The 21,824-nt window shown below is 39.8% G+C and overlaps 2 protein-coding genes across 5 annotated transcripts in view; both read right to left on the bottom strand.

Moving 5' to 3' along the window:
* LOC122667817 (cytosolic endo-beta-N-acetylglucosaminidase 1-like) overlaps positions 1 to 13,371 on the bottom strand; it is a 47,539-nt gene extending 34,168 nt beyond the window's left edge. Inside the window, exons 1-5 of one of the 3 annotated variants that reach the window (XM_043864262.1) lie at positions 12,923 to 13,371; positions 11,036 to 11,173; positions 1,539 to 1,648; positions 1,330 to 1,441; positions 1,125 to 1,232 (exon numbers count right to left, since the gene is read on the bottom strand). In XM_043864262.1, coding sequence (XP_043720197.1) covers positions 1,125 to 1,232; positions 1,330 to 1,441; positions 1,539 to 1,648; positions 11,036 to 11,173; positions 12,923 to 13,303 — 849 coding nt within the window. In that variant the 5' untranslated portion in view covers positions 13,304 to 13,371. The remainder of the gene's footprint in view (positions 1 to 1,124; positions 1,233 to 1,329; positions 1,442 to 1,538; positions 1,649 to 11,035; positions 11,174 to 12,922) is intronic. The other 2 variants (XM_043864269.1, XM_043864277.1) reach the window with 2 other exon arrangements.
* A 3,915-nt stretch (positions 13,372 to 17,286) lies between these two features.
* Positions 17,287 to 19,512, bottom strand: LOC122649833 (UDP-glycosyltransferase 87A1-like). 2 transcript variants are annotated; one of them, XM_043843083.1, is made up of 2 exons: positions 18,970 to 19,512; positions 17,287 to 18,191 (listed from the first exon to the last, which is right to left on the bottom strand). In XM_043843083.1, exons 1-2 carry the CDS (start codon positions 19,502 to 19,504, stop codon positions 17,311 to 17,313), a joined length of 1,416 nt encoding a protein of 471 aa, XP_043699018.1. In that variant the 5' UTR covers positions 19,505 to 19,512; the 3' UTR covers positions 17,287 to 17,310. The 2 variants fall into 2 exon arrangements, with proteins under 2 accessions (XP_043699018.1, XP_043699025.1); XM_043843090.1 differs by having other exon boundaries at positions 17,287 to 18,185.
* Positions 19,513 to 21,824: the final 2,312 nt, after the last annotated feature.

Raw genomic sequence — 21,824 nt, 5'->3', positions numbered from 1 at the left:
GAGCTCGGCCTCAGCCACCAGCTAGCTTGTGCGAGTCTGGCTCTGTCAGGTGACTTATCGGAGATGGGGTCGGCCCGGTTTCCTGCTCGGCCCAATTTGGTTCTCGGACTGAGGTCAGGTCGGCAATGTGGCAGCCTCTGATAGGTAGGCTGTTTTATGCCTCATTAGCGCCCTAGGCATGCATTAATGATAAATGTAATATAGCAATGATGATTTAATATAATTATGTTTATACGCAACATAGAAGTCATATCGATGCAATATAATATAATTATGATAGTAATGGCCTAATATGAGAAAATCAATATATAATAAACAAAACATAGGATATAATATAAGCATATTCATAAAAAACAAAAAACGCAATAAATATAAATCAACGCAAACTTGTTAAGTGTTAACAAGCTGTGTTGTCGCCTTGGACCCAAGAAAAAACCTGGACTTGACAACTATGATGCCTGCAAGCAACAGATCCAGTCGAAATCAGCCTTGAGACCTAAGCCTTGGCTTGGACTTTTGAAGGCAACATTTATTTATCTGAGGCATAAACCTGACTCTATGAAGAAATGTTGATTAAAAAATCAATATTTCCTTCAATTTAACATTTTAAAACCTCACTACATCATATGGGACTTTAGTTTACTTTTCTTTCTTTTAGTGAGTGTTGATATGGAACTCGGTTATTATGCTATATGACTACAAAATATATAATTAAGAGAAACAACCTCCTTTTCACTCATTTGGTACTTATTCTCAAGATCATACCTAGAGAACACTCCATTCTTTTCCATATGTCTGCACTGATACTAAAAAAGTTCCAAAATCAATGAATAATATTATTGGTAGTGGGACCCTTAGACTTCTGAGTCCTAAACCTTGTCTTTTAACTTCTACAAATTTTCAATGATCAAAAGGTCCAATGCATCACCAATATGTAATTAGAAGACCATTACAATGGTCTGTGCAGGACTGCAGCCAAGCTTAGAACTCCACAGATTTTACAAAGTACAACACCTTTCATTGAGAATCTGATATTGAAACTGAAGTAACAAATAAATGGCAATCATACATGTGTTTTAAAGGATAAAAGCTAAATATATCCAGAGGTTCAAATGCATTCTCACATTCCATTGTCCACCACCATATGTATTCCTTCCAAAAACATCAATACCCATGTACACATCAGACTTCCTCTCACCAGCAGCAGCTGCTGAAAGCTTTGGATAATTTGCCTGCAAAATATGGGGGGATATTTAATGCTAGAATACTTGTTGAAATCACATTTTCTTCTTTCAAATAAAAAAAAAAAAAAAAAACAGACTACATTACCTTCCAGGTATAATTTACAAATATGCCATCACATAAATCAAAAAAAGGCTTATTGTACTCGTTCAATTTATCTTGCCACTTAAGATGACCATTTATGGTAACACTGTCATACCTACATCACCAACAATTAAGGGAGTAAACATGGGCCATAAAGAATGCCACTGTTGCAGCAGTTTCAACTGAGAATGGGTTGTATCTCGAAGATTCACCATATAACCAAAGATCCAGGAACTGAGGAGTGCATTGCGTTAGTTAAATGACCAAGAAATTCTTTCATATTAGGGATTTGCCATGAGTCCAGTCTATTCTCCACATTGATCTGCAAGTAATCTTCTACATCAATTCATCAAGTGTATAAGGACAGTAAGAAAAAAGAACCTCCAAAAAAATGCATCACAACAATATAATAGAAGGCAAAGACAGCATAAGAACTATTTTTGCACTCTCTAAAATTATAGATAAACCCAAATATTTTTTGCACTCTGTAAAATTATAGATAAATCGAATCCTATCCTATCTCTTTTCTATAAATAAAATCTTATCCTTTTTCCTTTTTATTTTATTCTATTTTTCACATCTTGTCAATCTTTAGTAAAGGATCACACTTCTAGTTGATTCCATTTTTATTTTTATTTTGGGGTGAAGCTATACAAAACCTCTGGCCCTAGGAAGAAGGGTCAAGAGGCTAAAAAAGAGAAATAGGTAAACCCCAGGAGACAACAATACGCCTGTTCCTTGCGGAATCAACAAGAGAACCATGAGGCAACATGTGAAGCCTAGAGCTAACAAAGAAGATGGCTTTCCAAATCATATCAAGAGAACTACAGTTGGAGGTCCATCTTCGAAGATTCTGCTCCATCCAGATGTGGGAGATAACAACACCAAACGCAAGCTTACCTGCAGTATCACAACTACTGCTTCTAGAGAAGATCATATCCATCCAAAGCCACTCCCTAGAGAAGGGTAAGGGTCTTCTACTGCGGGGCCAACAAGATCCCAAAGATTTTTTCCAAACAGAAGAGGCAAAGGGGCAAGAGAAGAAAAGGTGGTTGATGTCCTCAAGACCATTCAAACAAAGGACACAGGAGGGGGAAACAGGCAGCTGGCGGTGAAGGAGAAAGGATTGGGTGGGGAGGCAACAGTAGAGGGCTCTCCAGACAGTGAAGCTATGACAAGGTATGTGACCTTTAAACCACCATGGTACAAGATTTCGCGATATATCGGAAAATTTTGGGAATTTTGAGTGGACCAAGACAAAATGTATAGGCAAAATGGAAAAGTAACAAAACTCGATGAAATTTTGTGATATTTCGGCCTATGACCGAAATATTGCCGAAATGTGACAAAAGTCACTAAAAGCTCACGTGACCTTGGGACTTAAACATAGAATCTCGCAAGTCTCAGTCGATATTTCAACCGAGACCTGCAGAGGCTCTTATTTCTTCTTCTCTTTGCTTTTCTTCCACTCTCCAAGCATTGTTCTTCATCGTTTTCAACGGATTATCGCCGGAAACACATCGAAGCCTCATCCAAGCACATCCTCCAAGCATTTTTCATTATTTATGGTAATTCTTTTCTCTAAAACTAATTTTTTTTAAATAGTATGTTCAATACATGTTGGATGATGATGAAATATTTATATGTTAGACACTGGAGGCCGATCTACAACCTCAGGGTGTCGAAATTTTTTTTACATATGTATTTATATTTTATATTTTTTTATTTTAAAAATTGATTTTCCTACAACTAAAATAGGAAAAAATTAGGGGTTCTATAACTTAGATGGGGATCAATTAAATATATGTTAGACACCAATGGCCAATCTACGGCTTCACAGTACTGAAATTATTTTTTTGCCCATAAATAATTATTTTTATTTTCGGAAATTAAGAAAAATATTTTTTTTTTTTTAAAAGAAGAAATAAATAACGAAAAAAAATTAGTTTTAGGTTTGAAAAAATATGAAAGTAATTTCTACATGTTTTGAAATGCATTAGATATATATTATGTTTAATCATTTTCGGTTTTGTTGTGTTAGGTCAATATTTATATTAAAATTATATATAAAAAATTGTTTTTAATTATGAGAAAAATATAAGGATTAGGGGAAAAATATTAAATAGCTATACAATTGTTTAAGTAGTCTCAAAGTGTCAATTGAAGTGCCTCTACATTAAGTTTTTAATTATTTGTTTTACTTACATTGCAGTAAACAAGTATTATTATGACTGATCGTGAAAGATAACGTGCGAAAGGAAAGCAACAAGTAGGGCAAAGTAGTCAACAGAGGCCAGAGAGGGAGCAGAGAGAGCAGAGGCCACCCAGGCAGCCTAGGGGTGACATTGCATGGTTACATGGCACTCTAATTGATGGGGATAAGAGAAAATCCCAATATAACTATTGTCACATGCAGTTTTTGGGAGGTGGGTCCAGTAGATTTAAACAACATCTGATTGGAGGATCTAAAGATGTTGTAGGTTACCATATGGTACCTATGCAAATAGCTAGGGAAATTGGTGAGAGTTTGAGGGGAAAGAAGAAGAGGAAGGCTGACAAGCAGAGGACAAGTGAAGAACTTGAGGATGCAGTGAGGAGTTCAATGGGAGGAGGAGGACAATACCATGATGATGATGACTCCGGTGATGATGACATCAATGTACCTGATGATGTACAAACAACAAAGGAGGCTAGGGACTTTCAACAAACTGTTTCAAGGAATAGAGTTAGTTTTCAAGAGGATCAGCAGAGACATAGAGTAGCGGGTAGTGGAGGAGCTGACACATTTAGAAGTTCTAGATCTTTCAATCCTTTTAAAAGATCACAAAGTGTAAAGGCAGCCCCAACACCTGTATCGGTACCAGTACCACCATCAACATCAAATCCTAAACTACATAGGAAGAAAGGAATCAGTCAACCAAGAATCAAAGGAACATGGAAGGGGATGAAGGGGTTAGTTAAAGAATCAATAGCTAAGTAGATGCTATACCAGACCATCCCAGAAAACACCGCATAAGGCCCCCATTATGATACCATGATTGATACAATTGTAGAGGCTGGCCTAGGGTTCAGGGGGCCCACCCCATATGAGGTAATGAATGTTTATTTACCTCAACAGAAGTCTGAGATTGATGAGTACATTGGGGAGATAAGGAGTATGTGGGAGACATATGGGGTGACTATAATGGCAGATGGTTGGACTAGGTCTACAAGAAAGTCCATCATCAATTTTATAGTATATTGTTATGGGAGGACAGTTTTCCTAAAATCTGTGGATGCATCCAAAGAGGTAAAGGATGCAAAAAATATTTATAGCTTGTTGAAAGAAGTGGTTGAAAAAGATGTAGGAATAGAGAACGTTGTCCAGATTGTAACGAATAACGGAAGCAACTTCAAGAAGGCCGGTGAGAAGATGATGAATAACAGTAAGTACCGGCTCTTCTGGACTCCTCGTGCAGCCCATTACATTGATCTAATGCTGAAGGATATGGGAAAATTAAAGTTGGTGAAGACTGTGGTTGAAAGTGTAAGACAAGTCACCAACTTTGTATACAACCACTCCTTTGCACTAAATCTATTGAGGGAAAAATGTGGGGGTGCGGGCATCACAAGATTTGCCATCAACTACATTGCCCTAAAAAGCATTGAGACAAAGAAGGTTGGGCTGAAAAGTATGTTTGCTTCTGAGAAGTGGTTTGGATGGAAGGGTTCCAATATTGCAAATGGGAGGGAAGCACAAGCAACCATGTCATCTGAGGACTTCTGGACAAAGCTAAGCAAAGTGGTGAAAGTTTTGGAGCTAGTAGTTAAAGTTCTACATATAGCGGACTCCGCTCTCATGGGCCCCACCATGCCAGTCCTATATTCTGCAATGGACTTGATGAAAGATAGTGTCTACAGTGTGGCTTTCGTAGTAGCAAGCACTTCTTGGATATCATCAATGCTTGATGGGAGAATCAACTTATGCATCTACTGCATAAGGCTGGTGAGTAAATTTGTTTATGTAACTAATTCATACTTTCATAGTATTACTAATTACCTATGCATTCTACATATAACTCATTTCTATATGTCAAATTTCAGCATACTATTTGAACCCCAAGTATCAATTTAATAATAGGCTTGAGTTGAAAACTCAACTTATTGATACTATGAAACAAGTAGTAAAGAAGTTGGAGCCAGATGGTCAACTACAAGCTATATGCAGAGGTGAGTCTTAGAATTCATTTGAAATATAATTAGTAAGTAGTAATTACTAATTAGTAATGAGTCATTACTAATTTTCCACATGGGTGTAGATGAAGATTTTTAGGGATCCTATTTTCCACATAGGATGCTATTGACCTCGCCGACATCTTTCAAGTTGACTCAGACGACGAGGACCCTATTCTGAATTGGGTGAGGGATAGAGGTGAGCTAGGAGGGAGGTAGGCCAGACCCCATGACAGCTTCTGAGATTGGTGCTGATGTGGATGATTATATGGCTGACGAGGGTCAGATACACGCACGGGAAGCATCACCCATACCATTCCAGCCTACTGGTGGCAATGCTGATGAGGATGATGACTGGTCTAGGTCCTCAAGTGGTACTAGTAGGAATCAAACTCAAACACATACTCAGACTGGAACTGATGGAAGTGACTCTGATGATGGTCGTGGTGGTGGTGGTGGTGGTGTAGCATTTGTAGGAATACGAGAGCGTTAAGTGGTAGGCGAGGATACAGTGGCTGTAGAGCCAGTCCGATTCACTGGAGAAACACAATTTGATCATGCCACATAGGATACGGACCACAGTGCACGTGACCCCGCAACCCCACCCTCACAAGACCCTATAAAATCATAATCCAGGAAGCGTAGGGGTCGACAAACATAGGCTGCTGATTATATGGATATTGATGACTTATCTAGCTCTGTTAGCGGTTTGACTATAGGTGATAGGGAGGGAGGATCGACTGGGCATTGGCGTGCCCCATCTTTTGACGCACATACCACTCCATCACAACCTCACGGTGGATATGGATATGGGTAGTTTAGTGGGGTAGGGGACTATGACTCCTAGTCCCAGTCCCAAGGACATATTGGATCAACTTTTGTGGATGACATCTTTGCATACCCTAGCTACCAACCTCACTAGCCACTAGGGGTGTCAATGGGTCGGGTTGGGCCGGGCCTGCCTAAACCCTAACCCTGACCCTGACCCTAGAGGCCTTAACCTAAACCCTGACCCTGACCCAACCCTGGCAGGGCCAAGAAACCCTCGACCCTAACCCGACCCTGCCAGGGTTGGGCAGGGTTGGGTTGGCCCTGATTGACCCTGTCCCTTACCTGACCTTAACTTTGATCTTCGACTAAAGCATACAAATTCTTTTTTTTTTTGTAAAGAAAACATAAAAATTCTTCAATCAACTGAAATGTTCTAGCAAATGAATCAAAAGACAGCAAAAAAAAATCATTGATTTTGGGACCAATTCCAACATTTAGGGTCTCCACCAATTCTGATTTAATATATAATAAAACAGAGAAGAGAAAGGAAGAATGAAGAGTGCCGACCTCTGAGAGGAACATCGATGAGTTGGCCGGCCGGAAGTTAAGTCTGATTGGGCAACAAGAAGCCATTGACTTGCAACAAGGTAGCTGTGGTAGTTCCATACTCCTTAGCGATCTGTCCCACCGAGACGGAACTCTCCTCCTTAGATACCACGTGTGCATAATGAACTACCTGATCACCTCCCACTGTGTCGCAGCTACACGGCAGCGGAATCCATAGCTTCATAGCAACAAGGATCATGTCGGGGTCGGAAATACCATTCACAGTGGCGATATCCTGGTAAGTCACCAACCCAGTGAAAAGGGAAAAAAAAAAAAAACGAGAAATAGCGAAGAGAAGAGAGCGAGGGAGTCTTCAAGACATCGCAGTCCGCAGAGGGAAAGAGATGGAGTTTCGACTTTCGAAGGGAAAGAGATGGGGTTGAGTTAGAGGTCTTCAAGACATCGCAGGCCGCAGAGGGAAAGAGATGGGGTTTCAACTTTCGAAGGGAAAGAGATGGGGTTGAGTTAAAAGTTGAATCGCTTAGGGTTTTGATGCTTTTGAGTGTTTTCTTATTATATATAATGTAATTAAATATTGTATATATAAAAGTGTATATATATATATATATTATACGATATATATGTTTATAAAACAATCCAGGGTCGGGCAGGGCCAGGCCGGGCTCAACCCGAGGCCTAAACCCGATCCCGACCCAACCCTGCTAGGGTCAAGCTATTTCTAAACCCTAACCCACCCTTCGGGCTGAAAAATCAGAGTCGGGTCAGGGCCGGGCTCAGGGCGGGTTCGGGCCGAGCGGGCTTTTTTTATACCCCTACCATCCATACATGCTGCCAGTGCAAGTGCCAGCGCCGAGTCCGCCGACATCATATCATACTGGATCATCTTCCTCCTGGGCTGGACCGATTGGTAACCTTGTCCCTAACCCATATCCTAGGATAGGTTACCTTCAGTATGTTGATGACTCTATTTACAAGGCAATTGTGGATGACTACACTCGTTTCTTCTCCCAAACTATACCGTGGTCCACATATGACCTTCAAACAGAGAGCAATGAACGTCGACTCCAGCGGAGCATGAATGGGGTCGATCCAGGAAGGCATAGCAATTATTACTAGGATTAGTTTTAAACTTTTATACTTGTATGCCAGTTGTGACTTGTGAGTCTTATGAGTCTTGCACTCTTGTAAGTTGTAACTTGTAACTTGTAAGTTGTGATTTGTGAACTTGTGACTTTGTGTATTGAGTTATTGACTATTGAGTCTTTGACTATTATGGAGTTTATGAGTTATGATTTATGACTTATGTCTTATGAGTTTTCATTAGTTTGTTTAAATTTCTTTTACTGCCTAATCAATGTCTACTTAACCATTTATACATTAGGGTCGGCGACCGTATACTGTCAATCCAGGGTGCAAACCCAAAACACCACTTTGAGTTCTTTTTTTTGCAATATGAAGGTTCAAATGTGTTTATTAGGTTAAATAAGGGTGTCCATGAAGTATCAGCCCTTGATATGGCCAAAAATCCACCGAGATGGACTGCCGAAATATGGCAGAAAAAATGCAATATTTCAACGATATTTCGGAAATTTCGGGATATTTCGGATATCTCGGTAGGCCCGAGATACCGATATATCGCGAAATCTTATACTATGTAAACCACACAAGATTATGCCAAGGGACAGTGGAGACATGAAGTCTAACAAAGTCCAAAGCAGATCGGGAGGTAAAGAGGCCATTTGGAGAGGGGATCCAGGAGACCTTGTCAGATAACGAGGGGTTGGGGGGAGGGAGAGGGGGAGAGAGGCCCAGACCTGGGAGAGACTAAGAGGGGACCAGGAACCATGGGAGATGATGGCGGAGACCGGGGCAAATTTAGGGATACCAGAAGAGTACACCGTTCGGGCACCAACTGTGTATTAGAGAACTCCTAAGGGGTGCCAGTGGTCAAGCCAAAGGGAGGTAGATGTCCCATCAGCAATCTTGGAGATGATAGCTCTAAGGGCTATTGGGCAGAGGAGGATTTTGCGCCAAACCTAAGAGGAGTCTACAGATTGGGGAACTGTCCAAATGGAGTTTTTCTTGAGGGGGTTAGGAATAAACTCAGTTGACCCAGATAGAGTCATGCTTAGAGGAGATTTTCCAAAGCAATTTGAGAATACCCACAATATTGGAATCAAGGATTCTAAGCAAACCAAGACCACCCTCATCTTTGGGGAGGCAAGAAGCAGCCCAGCTAAGAGGATGGAAGAATTTGGAGGATTCCATTCCTTTCCAAAGAAAAGCACAGAATAAGGATTCCAAGGCATTGATGGTGGATTTAGGAAGCCCATAAATCCCACACCAGTAGATGTAGGAGGATTGGAGAACTGATCTAATCAACTCAACTATTCCATATTAATCTTCTAATATTAAGTTACAGGGATTATGTATCTAGGTGTTTACCCAAAAAAAAAAAGGATTATGTATCTATGTTTAAGAATAAGAATAAAAGTGATACCAGAAGTTGAGCTCAATACAAATAAAAATGTGTGACAACAATAGGAACTTGTATTTCTCTGACCTTGTTTATCATTAATTGGATATCTGAAATTCAGATATTCAAATGGAGATGAATGCAAATCTACCTAAATTCACTAAGTATTCGGTCCATTTACAGCCCCACTACACAATTTTTGTTAACAAGAATCTTGAGGAGCATTTTAGTATTTTGATTAAGGGGAAAGGTGGTCTGAACATGGAAGACAAGGTTGCCTTTGTTTCTACTCTTTTTGCTAAGTTTTGAAAGGGTAGGGAGTATTCTACATATTTAGTAAGTAGTGGTAGCTAATAGGATTTGAGGGTGGGACCTCAGCGCAACAGTAAGGTTGCTCCATTGAGACCTAGTGGTCGCGGCTTCGAATCAGGAAACAGCCTCTTCAAGAAGCAGGGTTACTGCATACATTACGACCCTCCCCAGACCCCGCAGTGGCAGGAGCCTCGTGCATTAGGTACGCCCTTCTTTTGGTAGCTAATAGGACTTCCTATTTTCAGCTTCTTAAAGTGGTTCAAATCTACAGAAGGGGAGTTTAGGGACATGGGAAGACTGGTAGTTAAATTTCTTATGCTTGAGTTTCAGACATTAGAAATCTCATGAGTTCTGCATTGAGTTTTGATGCTCAATTTACTTGTTTAGTTGTTTCTAGTTTCTCCTGGGCATTTGGTCTAGTTGCTGGGATTTTAATGGTTGGTGCTATCAAAAAGTCATTCCAGTAAGAACCAATCATATTGTTTCTTATTGAAATGTCTCACTTTCTGCAATTAAATTTGGGGTTGTGAGATATCAGCTCTTTGGGCAGATTAGAATTATAGGTTCTCAAAGCCCTAGCCAATCTTATCCATTGAGCTAAAGCTTTGGGAATTAGTTGTTTCACAAGTCTCCTATCAAACCATAAAATTTCGTAATTTTTTATGCACAATTGATTTTGGGAAAAAAATATATATAGTGTTCTGGTCTTCAAAAATTGAAATTGCAATACTCTACTATAGCCATATTGGAGACCAACCTAGCCTCATCTGTCCAGACTAATATGTCTGATCCTTTTCAACTTAGCCAATTTCCACTGATTAGTGCCATGAGAGATTTTGAGAGCCTATTATGATTTTTGGAGGGTCAAACCTAGTTAGTTTTGTAAAAAATTTGATCATTTTGGTCATTTCGGCCATTTTGCACCCCGAAATGGCCAAGTGAAATTCACGGGAAAAAAAATGCACTGCTTCAGTCGAAATTTTGGTCATTTTGGTCTGACCGAAATATGAGTTTTTGAACTGTGTCCATGACATCCACTCCCCCAACCAAAGAAAAAAAAAAAGCTCTATAATGCTAGGTCAAACAAAGATACCACCGCAAAGCGAAAAAAACTTCAAGCATATAGCAGGGAAACCAGCTGGAAGCAAAATAAATCCTACCTCCAGGCCAGTATTTCTATGATAACAAAAGTCCTAATTGAAAACTTCAATGCTCAGAAGGTAAATGCATCAAAAACTAAAATTGGATCAGTCATATGCAGGCTCATCAAGCATTCAACTATTCAAAAGGAGAAAAAATAAATAAACTTTATGAAAAGGGCATAACATAGAATAGTAAAAACAACAAACTAAATTGAATGAAAGCATTTACCAGCCAACCATCAAAGCCCAAAGCAGCAGCAAGCTCTGCCAGGCGTTCAGCATACATTTGAGCAGACTCCTTTGATGACAAAAGCTTGTCGCAAACAACTTTCCCTTCCTTCCACTCTGTGATGAATGTGCCCAGTACCTTTTTTTTCATCCATGCAATCAATCACAAAATCAAATGCTAAAACAAACCTAAATTTTTTTTTTTTTTTTAGGGGGGGGGGGGGGAGTAGTTGCATCCCAGGATGGCTAGATTGGAAGTTAAGGAATTTTGAACGCAAACAGAAGCTGAACTTTCTCATAGACTGGCCCAAGCTGCACCCTACCTGGAATTCTATTCATTCCTCTAAGGTTAAATCAATTGAGTTAAGAAAAAGGAAGGGGGACACCACCCCCACACCCTCCCAAAAAAAAAAAAGAAGAAGAAAGGACCAGAACTTAAAATTTCAAGAATTCAATGAAAAGAAAACTCCTAAGTCGATGCAACATTCTGCTTCTTGTTGTTTTACAGGAGGCACAGCCCGTGAGCTTGGCCTCTTGGGTACATTATGCAAATCAACTAAAAACACGAAACACAAGGCTCTGTTGATGCATGTTAAATGATAATGAAACGAAGCAAATGTAGCAAAGAGAATTTTAATATATCCATTATTCATGCCAAAACCTAGAACCAAGAAAGAGCATAATTCTCCATAGATGCTAAACTTGGAGCATTTCAATCAGTTACGAATAAATACACGAGTTAACAAAGACCATTTTACATAATACTCTTGATAAAATATTTTGTTAGAATTTATAGTGTTTGCTTTGGTTGGACTAACACATAACGGACTATTTTGAAGCAGGAGAATCATCAGTGTAAGCCATATGTGTTTCACCACATAAACATTAAAGGGTGCTTCATCTTCCAAGAACTATTGGGAGTCTATGCAACTGAAATGATAAAGGCTTCCATCAAGGGAATAGGTAAAATAATCATGGGCAAATGGAATAACTTAGGCAAGAAGTCTCAATTCTTTCTTTATAATGTGTTTGTCTTAATGTACATCGGGTCATTTTTACTATTACAAGTTTACCAATTTTCAGTAAATTCTGATTCAATCTTTGTCTCTAAATCCTGATTTAGAAATTACAGTAAGTTATAGAAACTATCAACTAAAGTCTGTATAGTTTTTACTAATTTTACTTTTTAGTTCATGTATCCCAGATAGTTTACTTTAAATAAAGGGGTAAGGCACTTCAGCTAGCAATAAGAAGATCATTGTTGCAACCCCCCCCCCCCCCCCCACCCTTTTTTTAACAGTTGCTGCAAACTTTTTAATTCCAATAGAAGCAAGATTTGATCATGCCAATAGAAGGAGTAGCTGGTAATGTTTTGGGATACCGCTTGTTATTTTGAAAACTAAAAATGATTGTTTGAGAGAGGTTCTCCTAAAGAAAGCTCCGTCGTAATGCTACTGGCTATATTTGGAGACTGACAACAATGGGAAGGACAAAGAAGGCCTGGATTGAAAGGTAGAGAGGAAGAACATAAGTACTCATATGTTACATTTGCTATAGCGTAAAATAAATGGGGAGAATGATGATAACTGGATTTGTGTAGCTGAACAAAGTAAGTCGATGGAGGTAACTCAAGCGACGAATCCTTCTCAGTTTGAACTTCAAGAGAAAAGCGCTAATTTTCCGAAATGCAACAGCTCCAATAAAAAAAGAGGCGGGGAAGTTTCGATTCGCGAAGTTGAATATCTCACTCATTCTCAACAATGGAGTGAAATGGGACTTCCCTTCAATTGTAAACAAAGCTGAAACTCGAACCCACTGATTTACCACATCAATGCAAGCACAAAACTAGAACTCACAGGCTCCAATTGAAGAGAAAATTGTAGCTTACCTTAACACCATGGGTGTGGGCAGTGTTTGTCCAACACGGCGGCGGGATTGTAACCAGAGTATGCGAGAAGTAAACGAAAATATCCATCAAATACCAATGCCAGATGGCATAGCCTTCAGAATTACTCCCTCCCTGGATCCACTTGTCGTCAAGGTACCCTCCCGCCATGTCATGGCAGACAAGAATCCTGGAACGATCTGGCAACGAAGCCGAAGCAGAGGGAAGAGGAACAGAAGCTTTGTTGAAAGGAAAGTGAAAGGAGTCGAAGTACGACCTCGACTCGAGATCATCGAGGTTTCTAATAGGGAAAGAAACTGGTGCGGAAGGTTTTAAAGGATCGAAAGCAGGAGTATCAACATCAACTGAAGAAGACGACTCCATTCTTCGGAAGAAGGAGAAGAGGTAACGAATGGCTCTGATGAGGTGTTTGGAAGAGGAAACTAGGGATATAAAAAATCGAAGGAGATTCACCATAGGGAGCAGCGAGATTGACTTCTTTGACTTTGACAATGTCCATCTTTGTTTTTGATAACGCTTTGACAATGTCCATCAGTGACTTGGAGGCCTGTCTTTGCGTTGGTAAAGAGGTTTTCTGGTTTTTTTTGTTTTTTTTTTTTTTTTTGGTGGTTGTGGGGGGGGAGGGGGATAAGTCACAAGTGGTAAAGATTCTTTCGCTGCATTGGTGGCGGAAAACGGTATTGCCTTGCGTCAGGCTCGGATTCCCTCTCACATTGTTTAGAAACATGGAATCGGGCATCCGGATCGGTCGGCCGGGATCGCCCCCATAATGACCCAATTGCAAGTTTCTTTTATAATCTTCTTTCGTTTCATTTCGTTTGACTTCAAATTACCATTGATTCTTTGTACAATTCAGATCGTCTACGACACAGCTGTCTGTAGCGGTATGTGCGGTGTAAATTGGGCCGCGCATGCAATAACCGCCTTACCTCTGTTTAGGCAAAGCGTTTGGACAGGGGTAAGACAGTCTTTACGAGTGTGACTCAATCTACACCGCTCAAACCGCTACGGACAGCCAATATGATTATGATTTACGATAGATTTTGAAATTACATCTACAGTGACACAACCTCTAGATTGAGAGTAGCACGTCATAGCGATAGCTTACATACCACGCACGTATAGATATTGTTTTTTGCAAGGATTGGTTCTGCCTATGTCACTGGTCTCGAATCTTCAGTGACTTTGCCTGGGTTCTACGCTGAGAAAGACTCTTTAAGGAGTTCTACACTGTTCACAGAGATTATGGTAATTTGAAGACAGCAAAGTCATCCTTTTGTATCATTGCAATGCTTGAAGAGAGAAAGAGAGAGATACCAAGGAAGAGAGGAAATAGAGGGAGGTGGCCAGTGGAAGTAGGATTTTTTTTTTTTGTTTTTTTGATGATAAAAAGAAAAGTGGAAGTAGGAATTGCAATAGGGGTCAATGGCCGAATGAAGAGTATGGGGAGAAGAGAGAAATAGAGAGGGAGACATTAAGATAAAAGAAAGTACATACATGTGAGAGGTAACCACCTATCCTTTTTGTTTTTATAAATACCTCTCCCCACCTTGTAAATGGCAGTAATAGAACAAGGGGTGGCCTCTCACATGTAGATGATCCAAACTCGTTAAAGGATGGATTTAGTAGTGGGTTTCTTGAATCTTGAGGGATAAATCCGGTAAGGGGAGAGTCATTACTCAAGAGTGAAAAGATGACCAACAACAGGCTCTAACGCACTGATACTAAAGGTGTCAAAACCTAGCCCGAACTGATGAGATTGATTGAAACCGATCAAAAAAATCCGGACTGAAACGAACCGATCTTTATCGGATTGGTTTGGACTGGGGTATGATGGGACCATTTGAAAACCAGACCACATCAAATCGAATCGAATGAAACAGATAAAAAAAATCATTGAGTATAAGGTTATGAATAAGTGACTTGAACATCCATTGAATTCATGAATACAATGAAAAGAAACCTCTTAAGTCGGTACAACATTCTGCTTAGTGTTGTTTTACAAGAGGCACAAACCGTGAGCTTGGGTACAATATGCAAATCAACTAAAAACATGAAACACAAGGCCTTGTTGATGCATGTTAAATGATAATGAAACGAAGCAAATGTAGCAAAGAGAATTTTAAGATATCCATTATTCATGCCAAAACCTAGAACCAAGAAAGAGCATAATTCTCCATTGATGCTAAACTTCGAGCAAATTCATTCAGTTACGAATAAATACACGAATTAACAAAGACCATTTTACATAATACTCTTGATAAAATATTTTGTTAGAATTTATAGCATCTGCTTTGATGGGACTTGTTAGATTTTCCATGGGTTTCATCAAAACCCTAATCCCAGATGTTTGTAAGAATAACTAGAACACAAAGAGCCAAATAAAGAAACATAAAAAGAGATTATGATTTCGTTTAGGTTCTACATACATTATCTCTATTCCACGCATTAACAAGCCTGAAAGGTGAAAGTTCTTTTTGTTTTCTCTTTGTTTCTTTAGGCAAAGAAGCAGTCTAGGAAATGATTTGACCATGAAGCAATAGCATTAACAACCATTATAATCTCTAATTGGGAAAGAGATCGCTGCCTGGTTGCATGGCACCAGCTCCTACAGGGGCATCACACATGGATGGGATTTTTTATTGGCCAAATGTTCTCTGTGCCGAGGGCACAGGCGGCATCCAGACACATGGGGGTGAGCGAAATAATCACCCTACCCGCTGAATGGCAGGCCCATGTGTCTGGGCACAGGCTGTGCTATGGCACAGAGAACATCTACCCATAATTTCACAGAGGGCGGATGATAAGGCAGCATATTTTTTTGTTCCCATGTCAACTACTAAAATCATGTACGAGTGACAAAAGTTCGTTGAAAGGCTCCTTAAGAAGACCTAATCATTGCTCAATATTTAGTATTTATTTATTTTTATTTTTTTATGTTTTAACTGATGAACCAAAAGCTTATATTAAACTAAACGGTGAAATTTGTACAACCCATGAACAAGGGATTGGGGGAGGCTAATTCAACACAAGATTTGAGATAAGAAACAACAGAACAGTTAGTTAAGGCTTTAAAAGTAATTCCAGACGTTTGATCCAAAATCTTCAAAAAATAGGGCAAGACTGCATAAGGCCAAGGCGAAAGGGATGGAGTTGGAAGAAGTCCAGGTATCAGGCAATTAGCGCACCAAACTTCTTTCAGCTGCAAACCCTTCACAGCAGCAAGATCAAGACCATTAAGAATGGCAATCAACTCAGGTTCCAAAAAATGATCAGTTTTACACCTTCCAGCGGTAAGAAAATGAATTTTCCCTTGTACCAAAAAACCAAAAGCCCATCCAGGTTTACCTAGATCTTTGGACTCGAACCCTGCGCAGAGCAAAACAAGGAAATCTAAGGTAGGTAAATCCATTTGTGAACCGATGCTCAATCAGCCACCTCACTGGCTTAATATTGTATCAAATTTTCAAACAACAGTACAATCCTTCTGTTCAACTTCTTTTCATATGCCAAAACATATTTGCATACTGTAAAAACCATAAAAAATATAGTAGAAGGTGTTGGCTGTCTCAATTGGACTAAGTTTTGGAAACGATTCAATTAGGTCTATAATGAACTTTAAATGGCTTTTAAGATCTGAGATTAGTTAGGGTTGCAACAGAGTCGAGTTGGGCCGGGCCATTTAAAACCCCAGCCCAACCTTAAGTCCCCTTAGCTGGGTCCAGGTCCAGCCCAATCCTGACTCGAGGCCAAAAAAATCCAACCCTAACTAGCCCTCAGGGTTGGGCTAGGTTGACCCTGATTGGCCTTGACAATGGGGGGAAGGGAGATGCATTGGCTGGCTAGTCTGGGAAGAAGAATAAGAAATTTCTGATCTGGTTAGTGTTTTGACATCCTGAATTGAGGTGGCTCTAGAGGAGAGCAAGAGAAAGAAGAAGGAAGATGGATTGTTTTTTTGTTTTTTTTGGGGTGAATAGAAATTACATTACCAAAAGAGAAGAGAAAAAAGAATTACAAAGGACCCCTTAGGGTAAAAGAAAAAGCCAACCAGCCTAAGTCTTAGCTAAGGGATGCCGAAGCAACAAAAGATACATTAGAGAGACTCCCAGACAATGAGCATGTTCCTAGGGGTGTCTAAACAACTAGAATGAGGAACTAGAGATAACTTTGCTTTAATTTCAAAAGAAATGGAATCCCACATCTTCTGGTAAGATCGAGAATTGGAGGTTCATTTCCTGATATTTCGCTCCATCCAAATATGGTTGGGAGTTGCACAAAACACCATCTTCCCAATCGAATCACAAATAGAGGAGTCAGTATAGGTCATATGGATGATTGTTGAGAACTGAAAAAACTTAAAGGAAGTAACATTAGGGATGATACTGCAGAATGTCCTGAACAAAAGCGTCCAGGTTAGTTTCCGACGATCCACCTTTCTCAATTGCTTGTCGGCAAGAATCTTGCAGTTCTCTGGCTCTTCTTCTCATCTCTTTATTTTCTTCTTCGTTGGAGTTCATAAAGCACTGCACTGTCCTGCAAATTTCCTCTCTTTTCACAAGCTTATCTATGTCCATCTCTCTCTTAACTCTCCAACCAATTCTCAAATCATCTGCAATCAATTTACTATTGGGGATTTGATCCCAAAAGATGGGAAAAGCAAGTATGGGCACACCTACAAACACAGCTTCTAGTGTCGAATTCCATCCACAGTGAGTCCAAAAGCCTCCTAAAGAAGAATGACAGAGGACCCTTAACTGGTTACACCACGGTATCACTAGCCCCTTATCACCACAAGCTTTCTGCAAGCGTGAAGTATCTTGCTGCGCAACCCACAGGAATGGAACACCACTGTCATGTAACCCTGCTGCGATCTCGTCCATCTGAGCACTTGAAACTGATAGAAAACTACCCAATGAAACATACAAGACAGATCCTGTAGATTGAGAGTTTAACCATTTCATGTAGTCATCGTCACCGTCAATGGTGTCTTTGAGTGTCATGTGAGGTATGGAGGGGCCAACAGGGTAAACTGGGAAAGGGAGAATTGCCCTTAAAGCGTCTGTGGCTTGGGTATCGAGCTCGTAGAAGGACGTGAGTAGGAGGCACTGTGCTTTAGCGACCGAGGAGGAGATTTTCAAGATTGGTTCCAGCACTTCTTTAGTGGGATCATTGGAGCCTCTTGGCAGGTCCGCTAAGCAAATAGAAGAGACCCCTGGGATGTAACTGATGCGTTCACCTTCCTTCTCTGGTACTGCAGCACATGATAGAGCCATTTTGATTAGGGTGTAACTAGGGCCTAGGGGTGCAAGTTTTTCCCTGTCGGCCCGAACCCGCCTTGTCCTGCCCTGAGTTTGAACAGGACTTGGGCTGAGATGCCTGCCCTGAGGGTGGGTCAAGGCTAGAAATTTCTGGCCCTAAGTCAGGATCAGATCATGCCAGGGTTGAGGCCTCGGGCTAAGCTCAACCCAACCCAATCCGACCCTATTTTAAGTTATACTATAAAATATATATTGATAAATTCTATATATTATAAATTTAAATGGCACATATATTTTATTATATAATATATTATATATAAAGATAATAAATGATAATATATTTTATTATAATGTTATTTTATATAAAATTGATAATTTTCTCCCTAACCCAACCCAACTCAGTCCAATGACTCTAGTGCATGCATTCTCCCTTCCCCCACTCAATGATTAGAATCAAACAATCTGGCCCAAACCTGAGGGTAGGTCATGTAGGATTTTTCTAGCCCTGAGTCAGGGCCAAATTAAGCTTGGGTCTAGCTAAGGAGATCAAGGATTAAGCTGGGATTTTAAAAAGTCCGGCCCAACCTGACCCTGCACTAGCAGTCTCATATGTGCGTGCACGTACACGTGCGGAGGAACTGGACTCATGAACTACGGTTGTAAGTTGTAACGATTTATTTTTTGGACAGAATTTCCTTGACAAGTGCCTAAGTGGTTTGTAACTTTCTATGCAGTAAGGAGTTCTTAGGACTATGCGTAATGGAGGAGTACCTGATAAGTCGACAGGGTAATGTCCGTTTTGGACAAGGAGGTCGAAATGGTAGATCACCGAGAAGAAAGAGGGCGAATTGGTACAGAGCGATGCCACCGAAATATTCCTGCGATTCCCCACCGCCACTGCCCACGACAAGTAAGTATCGGTGATTATAGCCGTCGGTGGTGTCTCGAGCTGGTCCAGGAGCTCCTCGAATGGACCTTCCATCTTCGTCATTACAGCTTTGATGAAGCCAGCGAAGTCACCGGCACGGCCCTTCTCCGACGGTATGACGTTGGGGATGGAGCGTAGCTGTATGTTAGTCGGCTTGGGATCGGAGCCTATGAAGCTCAGCCACTCTTCCGTCACCACGAAGGTGATGACCATGTCACCCTTCTTCTCATCATCATCACCGCTTCTGCCTCTTGCAGCTAGAAGCTTGCAGAGGTTCATCATGGGGTTGATATGGCCTCGACCTGGATACGGCATCGCCACCACATGGCACGACGACCCACTAGTGATCTGACTTCCATCTTCTTCGACGGAGTCCATGATCGTTGGTCTGAGAGCACGGAGAAAGAATGCTCTTTCTTGGTATTATAAGTTTTTATAAACGAGCTATGAACCATGAATTCCTTATCAAAAAACAAAAAAAAGCTATGACCCATGAATTGCAAGTGAATTCCCCATTGCCACACACATGGCACACAGTTTTAATTGCCAGCTATTTTCAAAGATGAGATCAGATCAGCCTTACCTGCTCTCAAGTCTCAAGTCTCTAAGTCTCAACACACTAAAAGGAGCTTCAAAAGAGTGGATGCCAGCTTAGTAGGAAGAAAGGGGAAATGAACTATCCCATTTTCTTGGCTGCCAGAACATTCCCAATCCTCTACGTCACTGCTTTCATAAGCAAGAAGTACAGAAACAATAAAACTCCATTCAATTGCATAGTTTGGAAACTGGGTTTTGATTAGAACGAGTCGTTCGAATCAAGTCAAGTTTTAAAAAATATGATCAAAAGTCATGTAAAGTAAGCTAAAATAAAAAAGGATAAGAGTGGGTCATAAATGATCCAAGTCAAATAAGACTCAATATTGTTTTCCCAAATCATGACAAAATTGTCGAATTTAATTATTTAAAAAAAAAAAAACATAAAACCAGTTCACTTACAAACGGAGGTAACTAAATAGTAAATCAATAATCTAAAATAATAAGACAGCATCAACTTCTTGACTATCTTCTCTTAGTTCAATGGTATAAACTCAAAATGCATTGATATTTTCTAACTAAAAAAAAAAATGCATTGATATGTGATTACTTTTTTTTTTTCAAAATTTTCTGTATTTTTATGATGTTTTATTAATTTATACATATTTATTGCATTATAAAATTTTAAAAACATGACTCATTTTGATTGAGTTTGACAAGATCGAGTCACCATGTTTTTATAGAAGACGAGTCAAATCAAAAAACCTAATTTTCCAACAATATTCAATTGTACAATTTAATGATTATTTGTTATCCTCTAATTCTCTTTATTTATGGCAAATTTTAAAGCTTACCCCACTACTGGGGACTAGAAGTAGCCTTTTCTTCGTTTTTCCTTTGGTCAAAAGTAATCTCTCTTTCATTCCTTAATTTCCAAGGAAGGCCCACCCGATATGACCCAAGTTTCGTCCTGACTCTCACCAACTTGCGCTAGAGATGCAGCCCTGTTGTTGGTCATCTTTTCACTCTTCGAGTCTTGAGTCTTGAGTCTTCAGTCTTCTGTCTTGAGTCGTACTCTACCTTCCCCGGATTGTACCTGCTATCTGAGATATATATCAGATAAGGGTGCAACTTTGGCCTAGATGGCCCAAGCTCGCCCTGAAGCCGAATAAGGCTTGGGTTGAGATACCCTGGTCCTGAGGGCGAGTTAGGGTTGAAAATTTCTAATCTTAAAGTCAGAGTCAGAGTCAGGCCAAGGTTGAGGCCTTAGGATGAGTTTAGTTCAACCCAAGCCAACCCTTTCTTCTTATTCTTTCTTCTTATTCTTAGATAGTCAAAGTGGAATCCATGGAGTATTTGGAAAATTAGATATTTACAGTTCATATTGGTACAGGTGTCAGATGTCGGATCAGTATATATAGATTGTATCAGACAGTTTTTCCCTAAAAAAGAATATTGATATCATATGGTATTTTGACAATTACATTCTTGTGTCTCTGTCCATGCACCGATCCAGTATCGATGTTGGTCAATATGGCAAATCCGAGACCAATACCTAAATCCAATTTATTATTTTTTGGAAAAATTACTTAGATCCACTAGATAAGAACGAAAAATTACAAGATAAGTAGGTTTCAAATTTATTTTACATCCACTATTTTCTATTTTAAAAAGAATTACTTAATCTGCAAAGTTGGTTAGTACCCATGCCACGTTAGGATAAAATAAAAGAAAACTTTCAAAACTACCCCATCCTCATTTAACTATTTTAAAAAGTATGAAATCCAATGAAAGTGCACCTTAATTGTAGGAGTAGAAATCAAAGCGGTTATTATCCCCCAAAAAAAAGCAAATCTATAGCATTGAGTCCAAAGGGAAGTACTTCTTAATTGTAGAAATAGAAAACAATAGAAACATATTAAAAAAGGGCATCCTAAGGTTCACCAACCCCTCCTAGGGTTTTAGTATGTTCTAAAATACCCTCTCAATACTTATTCCCACCCTATAGTACTGTCACAGTTGGTGGAAGGAAACTCGGTCAAAGAAAAAAATAAAGTGAGAGAAACAATAAAAAAATAAAAGCAAGTAGAGAAAATTGCACGCCCTTTCCCTCCTATTTTCCTCATCGTGGTTTAAAAGTTTAAAACAAAATTTTGGGGCAATT

The sequence above is a fragment of the Telopea speciosissima genome, chromosome 1 (genome assembly GCF_018873765.1).
Source record: "Telopea speciosissima isolate NSW1024214 ecotype Mountain lineage chromosome 1, Tspe_v1, whole genome shotgun sequence".
NCBI classification, from domain to species: Eukaryota; Viridiplantae; Streptophyta; class Magnoliopsida; order Proteales; family Proteaceae; genus Telopea; species Telopea speciosissima.
This window is presented reverse-complemented; position numbering and strand designations above follow the sequence as displayed.